This window comes from Aotus nancymaae, unplaced genomic scaffold, assembly GCF_030222135.1.
Source record: "Aotus nancymaae isolate 86718 unplaced genomic scaffold, 86718_ANA_hifiasm-v0.15.2.pri h1tg000041l, whole genome shotgun sequence".
NCBI classification, from domain to species: Eukaryota; Metazoa; Chordata; class Mammalia; order Primates; family Aotidae; genus Aotus; species Aotus nancymaae.
Window position 1 is genome coordinate 16,564,583 of NW_026988455.1, and position 9,133 is coordinate 16,573,715.

The 9,133-nt window shown below is 42.0% G+C and overlaps 1 protein-coding gene across 2 annotated transcripts; it reads left to right on the forward strand.

Moving 5' to 3' along the window:
- The first annotated feature begins 3,051 nt into the window (after positions 1-3,051).
- On the forward strand, positions 3,052-8,863 carry FOXD4 (forkhead box D4). 2 transcript variants are annotated; one of them, XM_064361266.1, is made up of 2 exons: positions 3,052-5,992; positions 6,030-8,863. In XM_064361266.1, the coding sequence occupies exon 2, from the start codon at positions 6,738-6,740 to the stop codon at positions 8,034-8,036; it is 1,299 nt and encodes a 432-aa protein (XP_064217336.1). In that variant the 5' UTR covers positions 3,052-5,992; positions 6,030-6,737; the 3' UTR covers positions 8,037-8,863. The 2 variants fall into 2 exon arrangements, with proteins under 2 accessions (XP_064217336.1, XP_012317347.2); XM_012461924.2 differs by lacking the exon at positions 3,052-5,992 and having other exon boundaries at positions 6,053-7,825; positions 7,861-7,999.
- The last annotated feature ends 270 nt before the right edge of the window (positions 8,864-9,133 follow it).

Genomic DNA, 9,133 nt, shown 5'->3' on the forward strand with positions numbered 1-9,133 from the left:
TGTGCTCCTGAAAACCTGTATTTATAAAACTGATAAATATATTTGTTTTTCCTTTAAAACAGGGGTGTCCAATCTTTTAACTTTCCTGGGCCACACTGGAAGAAGAATAATTGTCTTGGGCTATACATAAAATACACTAACACTAATAATAGCTGATGAGCTAAAAAAAAAATCACAAAAACATTTCATAATGTTTTAAGAAAGTTTACAAATTTGTATTGGGCCATGTTCAAAGCCATCCTGGGCCACATGTGGGACGAAGGATGGACAAGCTTGCTTTTAAATGTATTAAATTAATCTTTAAATATTTTTAATTATATAAGTATTGCATAAATATATTTTTGTTGTAAAAATGATTCCCATCACTTTTTGGGACTAAGCCAAAGTTCTGTCCTTTAAGACATTTCTGTTCACTTTCACATGATGTTTCCCAGAGTGAATTAGTTTTCAATGATCAGAGCTGTAGTTTAGGCTGCTGCTTCAGGAAACACAGAAGCTTGCCAAAGAGATCTTCAATGGAAAGTTTTAATTTTATGATATTTATGTGTTTTAAAACATTTAAAAAATGTATTATAATTCAGTTTCTTTCAAAAACAAAACAAACTTAACTGTTAGTCTTAGATCTTTTCATGATAGTACATATAAATCCATCTTATTCTTTACTGAGTGAAAATTCGTAGTTTAGCATAGAATACATTCATTGTATTAAAACCATTTATTGAGAGCTTCATTTGCCTTCATATTAGTTCTGGGGGTGAAACTGCACACAACAGATAAAGGGCAGCTTCTCATATTGCTTACATTCTGGTGGAGGTACATAAATAAATGAAAAAATAGAAGGTAGCTTTAAGCTGGCTAATAAAAATAAAGATCAACTTTAGATTGAGTGGTCCTGGAAGGCCTCTCTCAGGAGAGGTGACTGTTAAGTTGATAACAGAATTTAAAAAAGTAGTAATTCATGCAAAGTAGGGGAGGAGGCTCTACACAGAGGGAGAATACAGGGCAAAGGCCCTTTAGTTGGGCACCAGCATAGTGTGTTGGGAGACCAGGAAGAAGGCAAAGGTGGTGGAGGGTTAGAAAGTGAGGATATGAGATAAAATTGGAGTTATGAGCCGGGTCAGGTTTCTTGCTTCTGGTAGGACAGAGTAAACATTTGGATTATTTTTGATGCCCTGCGAAGTGACTGAGGGATTTTAAGCTGCGGAAGTGAGTGAGCGTGATTGCTGTAGCAGATCAACCAGTTTCTGTTTTTGAAATTTCGAATAGTGCTTCAGTGAACGAAACTTGTGTGTGCCTCTTTGTTTTTAGGTGTGAATGTTTCTCTAGAATAGGTAGATACATAAAAGTGAAAGCACCAGCTTCTAAAATATGCACATTTAAGATTTTTAATAGATACTGATGAATGGCCATTCCAGACAGCTGAACCTTTAGCCTTCATATAGTAGTGTAGGAAAATACCTGTTTTTCCAAGCCCAACTAGCACATTTTAACTCTTGCCAATCAGGATCTCACTGTTTTATTTTGGTTTTTAAACTGTATTTTTAATGTTGTTTGTATATTTTTAGTGTGCATTGTACTGTTCATTATTCTTTTTCAAAATGAATTATTTTCCAATGATCATAGCCATAGTATATTTAACCTATGCCTTCAGGAGACTTTGGAACTTAATATAGATATCCTGAAGAGAAGGTTTATATTTGTAATGGAATCATGACAATAATGTGGGCCATTATTTTGCTTGGTATAGAAGACTTGCAGGATATGATGATGATGATGATGATGAAGGTTTCATCCAAAACTTTATAGTTTACTGAGGGATACAAGATAAATTATTAAATTTCTCTGAGCCTTTGCTTCCTTATTCATAAAATGGAGATAACAAATGCACATCTCTCTGAATTGTTCCAGTGATTAAATTTAAGGCACCCTGACTACAGAGTCTCAACAAACATGGATTTCCCTTTTCCAGCAAGGCTTGATGTGCAATTCAAGCTTCTGCACACCTTAAAACAAATGAGTCTTTCTGAGGCTTTCACCAGCTATGAGTGAAAGGGGCAAGAAAATTGGCACTGAGTTTAAGATAGCTGTAGGGATTGTTAGCACAAGGCAGAGGGGAAGACCAGGTGATTGAAAGGGTCACTTTGGTAAAAGAGCTTGATGCCGTTCAGTTTTCCCTCTCTCAGCAGCTATCAGTAATGTGTGAGTTAGAAAAGACCCTCCAAATAGCTCATTTTCTCTTGTTACTGCTAAGCAGACTTGGCACCCAAAGGGCTTTTAATTATCTTTCTTTCTTGCTACCCAGAGTTTTTTCTGATTGCTTGCTTCAAACATATATGGTATTTTGATTGTTTAGTCTTCTTACAGATTTGTGGGTAAAAATTGAGAATAAACAAAAATATCTTTTTTCCTAGAGTCTATAAACCATACATAGGGAATTTTAAAGGCAATTATCAACAAAATAAAACTAAAAAGCAATATTTTAAAGCAATAGTGATCGGTACTTTGTAACATTATGGGCTTAGCTGCTTTCTACAAATTGAATAATTGTTTCCTTTGGATTACTGGTATAGGTAGGGAAAATTTATTTTTAAATTGCTTTGAAATGACTTTCCCAGTTTTAGAAATGTATACATTAGTGCAGTTGATATGGGAAAAAAGTGAATTCTACCTTCAAATGTCTGGAAACTCACCCTGCTTTGATGAGGAGAGATATGGTAGAGTTCTCAGAATGTATCTTAATATTAGAATCAATCTTACCTTTAACTCTGGTGACCAAATTGTGTTTAATTTTTAGGTTGAAATAGAAACAAGACGTCATCATACTTGTAGATTAATTTAGAAAGGTTTGTTTTTCAAACCAGAGGACATCTTATGAACCCGCTATGTTTGTTCTGAAAAACAAAAGACAAAACAACTATTCAACCTTAGAAGTAACCAAAACATTATTGAGTGCCCACTATACAGGAGGCCCTGTGTTAAATGTTGCAGGAGCTACAAATTAAGACTTGATTCTTAAGGCAACACTATGGAATTGATGGGATAGGACAGTAAGGGTTCCTTTCTTCTTTTTTCTTTTTTCTTGTTTAGAGTAATGTGCCATTATGGAGTCTTTCCAAAGCATTCAACTTACTTTTCATTGCTGCAGCTCTTTGTTTTTACATTGATATATTTGGTGTAACAACTTTATTTAGATATAATTCACATTACCATAAAATGTTTCATTTTTAAGGGGTACAATTCATGATTTTTAGTATATCCACTGTTGAGTCTATCTACTGTACACAACTATGACCAGTGTCTAATTCCAGAACATTTTCATCACCTCAAAAAGAAACCCTGAATCTCTTAGCAGTCACTTGCTATTTTCCCCTGCCCCCATCCCCACTCTACTTTCTGTCTCTATAGATTTGTCTATTTAGACTCCCTTCACATAGCACAATGTTTTCAAGATTGATCCATGGTATGACATGTGTCAGTACTTCACTGTTATTGCTGAAAAAATTTCATTATATGGATATACCTCATTTTGTTTATCCATTCATGAGATGGACACTTGAGTTTCTTCTTCTGGGCTGTTAGGTCCTTCCTCACCCATGTTTAATTTTTTTAATTAATAGAATGTATTTTTAGAACAGTTTTAGATTTACAGAAAAATTGAGCAGATAGTACTGAGTTCCCGTCTATTCCCCCCCCACACACTAACAAAATAATAGTATGGGACATTTATGTTACAATTATTGAACTAGTATTGACACATTATTATGAAAGCCCACAATTTATTCAGATATCCTGAGTGTTTAACCTAATATCATTTTTGTGTTCCAGAATCTCATTTAGGATACCATGTTACATTTAATAGTCATGCATCCTTAGACTCCTCGGCTGTGACAGTCTCTTAGAATCTCCTTGTTTTGATGAACTTGACAGTTTTGAGGCGTATTGGTCAGGTGCACAAGATGCTCCTGTGTTGGAATTTGATGTTTTCCTTATGATTAGGGGTTTTGGGAGAAAAATCACAGAGTACCATTTTTATCACATCATACCAAGGGTATATGCTATTACCATGATTTATGACTATTGATGTTGACATTGACGACCTGATCACCTGGCTGAAGGGGTGTTTGTCAGGTTTCTCTACTGTAAAGTTACTTTTCCCCCCCTTTTTCATACTGTGCTTTGAAGGAAGTCACTATGTCCTGCCCACACTAAAGGAATGGGGAGTTGTAGTCTACTTTTTTGGGAGTGGAGTGGCTACATAAATTAATCGAAATTCTTCTTCAAGGGAGAGTTTTCTCTTTCCCCTTGTTTATTGATTCAGTCTTTTATGTTTATCATGGGCACATGAATATTTTATACTTTGGGTTACATTTTAATTCTATATTTTGGTTCTCAAATTATCACAGCTTTGGCCATTGGGAACTCTTTCAGTTTTCTCCTGTTTCCCCTTTGACATACCCCCATCAATGTGGGTTTTGTGTTTTGTTTTGTTTTTGAGTACCTCTTTATTTTTCTCCTTTCATTTTTAAATAACTCCAATCCCTATAGAAGTTGGGGCTAGAAAAACTTAACAATGCTCCCTATCGCAGGTCATCCAATTCCTATGCTGATGGAGGAAATGTGCCTCACCCGCAGAGAGCTGGGGAGGAGGCATCTGGGATTATTGTTGTTGAATAAGACACCTGTCCTGGCCCTCCTGGAGCTTAGTTTAGTAGGTCACACAAGTAGTCATTGGTAAATTTGGGATTCAAACAAATCTGTTAGGCTCAGACCTGCCTGTTACTTGTCCTCCAAGCTGCATGTAAACTGAGGAGCCTTAAAGGGTAAAAACTTCAGGAGCAGAGAAGACAAAAGTTTTAAAAGAAGATTTGCAAGAAAGCTGTTTTCCAGATTTTATCCTGAAGGCACTAGCTACTTTAAGCTATTTTTTGTTATATTTTGCCCTTGTAGTTGGCTTCTGATTTCTCACTGAACATTCATTGTCATAATTATAGACACTATGTGACAATCAATGGCATATTTTGTGCTGCATTTTTATTAGATGGCACCCCAAATTTTTCCCAAGTAGGTAGGTTTTAAATTATGAATATATACTGTGACATAGTATCTTACTTAGTACTCTAATAAGATTCTTAATTTATATAACAAATATTAAGTTTTATTCCTCTGTAGTGCTACTTTAGACTCTGAGCTAATTTAAATGAAGGCAATCTAAAAATCGTGTTACTTCTAAGGATGTTGAGTAAGTTGAACAATTCTGCTGCCATATCACCCCTCACCAGTGCAGATAGTGAATGAGAACCCACTGATTTAAAGACAACACTACAGCCCCTTCTTGCCTCATTGAAGTTCCTAGTTTTATCATTACAGTAAAAGCACTTAATGTTGGCACTTCTGACAGAACGAAGGAAGAGCCAGAACCAGGCAGAGTAGTGTGCGCCTGTAATCCACCTACTCAGGACACTGAGGCAGGAGGATCACTTGAGCCCAGGAATTGAAAGCCAGCCTGGGCAACATAGACCTTGTCTCTAAAAGTGAAATGATTAGAAAGGAAGGAAGGAAGGGAGAGAGAAGCCATTATAGACTGGGTGTATCTTTTCTATGTGGAGCCATTTTGTAAGAACGGCATTTTTTCAAACTGGGCCCTTACTGGTACATGTGAAATCAGTTTAGTTGGTTATGACTATTTTTTTTAAAAGAAATATCAGTAATCACTATAATGTAATTATATTGTTTTGTGAAACCCATCTTAGATACGTATGTCTGTATGTGCAAGATTGTGATTTAAAATGCATTTCTTACTGTGGTTAAATATTGAAAGAAGTTGGAGAACCATTACTGTAAGAGGACAGAGGACTCCACGTGAGCTTTTCTGCCTTCCCTGAATGAACTTCCACAACTTAATGCTAGGACATTTCAACCTTTTCTGAAAATTTGAGTCGGAGAGCATCTTGGGGAGGAGAGGAAAAGGTAAAAGGGGCAAAGCAACACCCCCGCACCGCCCCCCCCCCCGCCTCAAACCCCCCATTCAGCTTGGGAATGTTGTTAGAACCTTAAATATAATTCAGCTCACCATTCTGGATAAGGACAGACTCTACCAAAGAAAATGGGTAATTACCCAGCTGTGAAACACGAAAACGTACTTTTACGGCTATAAATTCCTTTACAAACCACCGTGTACATTTCAGCCTCCCTGCCTCCTGCCCGCCCAGCCGCCATTTCTTTTCTCCAGGAGAGAAAGCTGCATGTCTAAGTGGTCATAGATTGTTGAGGATCATACTTTCCTATCTCGTTTTTATTTGCGCAGTTTTGATTGAGCCTTAACAGAACCCGTGCAAAGCCTGGCCAGCTAGCTGGCTGCGCTGGACGAGTGGAGCATCTTCCTTGGTGGCAGGTGGGTGCGAGGAGGAGGGGGCTGGGCTTTTGTCAGGTCGGGTATTTGCCCAGCAGACCCTCATCATTGGACTACGTCAGGAGGAAGTGGCCCCGCTCCGAGGTAGGGGAAGAAGGATTAAAAAGGGGAGTCCACCACACATGGTCTTGAAGAAGCTTTTATAAAAGACAACGTGCATACTTTGTGGACGTTGTTGGAAAGTAGAAACAAGCAGACGAAAACATCCCAAAGGGTAACCACTAGTGTTCTTGCTTCTTGCAACATTCATCCCAGGCTTCCAGCCCAGCCCACCCCAGGCCAAGTGATCGGCCGCCACATACCCTGCGACTGAAAAGCCTGCTCCTCCATGGACTTGCCAAGGACTGAGCGCCTTCGCTCCACACTGCAGCGCAGCCTCCGGGACTCCGATGGGGAAAACGGTAAAATCAATGTCCTGGGAGAGGAGGTAGATGAAGACGAGGAGGAAGACGAGAAGGAGGAGGCAAGCCAGCAGTTCCTAGACCAGCAGCCCCAGCCGGGGCTGCAGGTGGCGCGGCAGGGCGGGGGTGCCCTTCCCAGAGAGCACAACGAGGGCGGCGGCGGTCCGAGCGACCCCTCGGACTTTGGCACCAAGTTCAGGATACCGCCGAGGTATGCGGCGGCCTCTGGAGACGCCCCGCAGCCGGCAAAGCCCCCCTACTCGTATATCGCGCTCATCACCATGGCCATCCTGCAGAGCCCGCACAAGCGCCTCACGCTTAGCGGCATCTGCGCCTTCATCAGCGGCCGCTTCCCCTACTACCGCCGCAAGTTCCCCGCCTGGCAGAACAGCATCCGCCACAACCTCTCGCTGAATGACTGCTTTGTCAAGATCCCCCGCGAGCCGGGCCACCCAGGCAAGGGCAACTACTGGAGCCTGGACCCCGCCTCCCAGGACATGTTCGACAATGGCAGCTTTCTCCGGCGCAGGAAGCGTTTCAAGCGCCACCAACCGACCTCGAAAGCCCACCACCTACCCCACCCCTTCCCTCTACCCGCTGCTCCGGCCGCCCTGCACAACCCCCACCCGGGTCTTCTGCTTGGGGCCCCCGCCCCCCCGCAGCCTGTCCCGGGGGCCTACTCCACCGCCGCGCCCGGGAGACCCCCGTGCGCTCTGCTGCACCCGCATCCTCTTCGCTACCTACTGCTTTCGGCCCCCGCCTATGCAGAAGCACCGGGGAAAGCAGAAGGCGCGGACCTGGTGACCCCTGGCACCCTTCCGGCTCTTCATCCCTCGCTACGTCCCCAGCCTTGGGAGGAGGGCAAAAGTCCCGCGTCGCGACCAGGAGGTGGATGCGTCTCTTTCAGCATTGAGAGTATTATGCAAGGGGTCAGGGGAGGCGGTACAGGGGCTGCGCAGAGTTTGTCCCCGACCCCGTGGAGCTACTGCCACCTGCTGCAGCGCCCATCATGCCTGTTGCATCCCCAGACCGCTGCCCCTTTGCTGCAAGTTTCCGCCGCCGCCGCTGCTCGGACAATTTTGCAGCAACAGCAGCAGCAGCAGCGGGAGGAGGTCTGCGCCGACGGCTGCGCTCCCACCGAGGGCGCGGTGCTGGGAGGGAACCTGTCGGCCGCCTCGGCGCTGCTTAGATATCAGGCAGTAGCAGAGGGCTCTAGGCCGACTTAACTGGCTGTCCCTTTGCGCGGAGAGGGGACCTCACCGGCTTTTTGAGTAGCACCCACGCCCAGTTCCCTGGCCAACTCCGCAGGGCGCTCCAAGAGCTAGGTGGGAGGGCGGAGCGACCCGCAACTGCTAACTCCACCTTGCGCGGCCCAGACTGGGCCTGTGCATCTGAATCGCGCTGCAGAGCAAACACAAACTTCTGTTCGCTGCAAAATGGTTAGAAAGGAACAGCTGGATTCCTTTCCTCTAAAGACCACCTGAAACGTAAACTTCGGAGGGCGTCAAGTCATCTTTTCTTGCCTTCAGTTGTGGCTTCCACGGCTTTCCCGATTTGCACATTTCCTGGGGAACTATGAAAGTGAGTGGGGTATTTTGTTTTGGTATTAAAAGAAAAACAAGCAAGCAAACAAAAACACAGCCTCCAACGCCAAACATGTTCCCCCTTCTTCACTTCCTTGGAACTGGAAGTATTATTCCTAAGCGCAAAATGCTTCTGCCCTCTGTGTCTTCCTGATAGGGATGTGTAATGTAAGTAGGATGTTAATTTCAGAACACTGATATCTGTGTGACTGACGTGCCATCTTTCATGTTAAGATTAAGGTATTAAAATTAAGCCTAGTTACACAGACGAAATAAAATGCTAAGTCACTATACTACATCGTTTATTTTCTATTACGTCTCATTCTTCCCTTTCTAAAATGGAGCTTGTTTAAAACCTACGTTATTTTCTGTTTATTTTTCACAATTCATATTTATCATACATATCAGAAGTAATCCACTTTAATATGGCCTTTAAAAATTCCAAATATTTGAAGTTGAAAAAGTCTTGGCTTTTAAAATAGGAAATTTACTATTTACGAGACCTCCAGAAGAAAAGAATAGGAAGGCATGTAAATATATTCTCCATTTATTTTTTCGTCTTTATAAAGACGCTGATTTCCGCCACTCCCCGCCCCCCAACAAGCTGGAAAACCATTTCAGATCAATTTGGAATGTAATGGTCAACGTTTACTCAGAGAAAATAAAAGGCAATATCTATCTTTTAAAGCACTAGAATTTTCAAAACTTATTTAAAAAATTTCTGAAAGGACTTTGCAACT

Coding starts and splice junctions, on each gene's coding strand:
- FOXD4 (XM_064361266.1), top strand. CDS start 6,738: ATGGACTTGCCAAGGACTGAGCGCCTTCGCTCCACACTGCAGCGCAGC.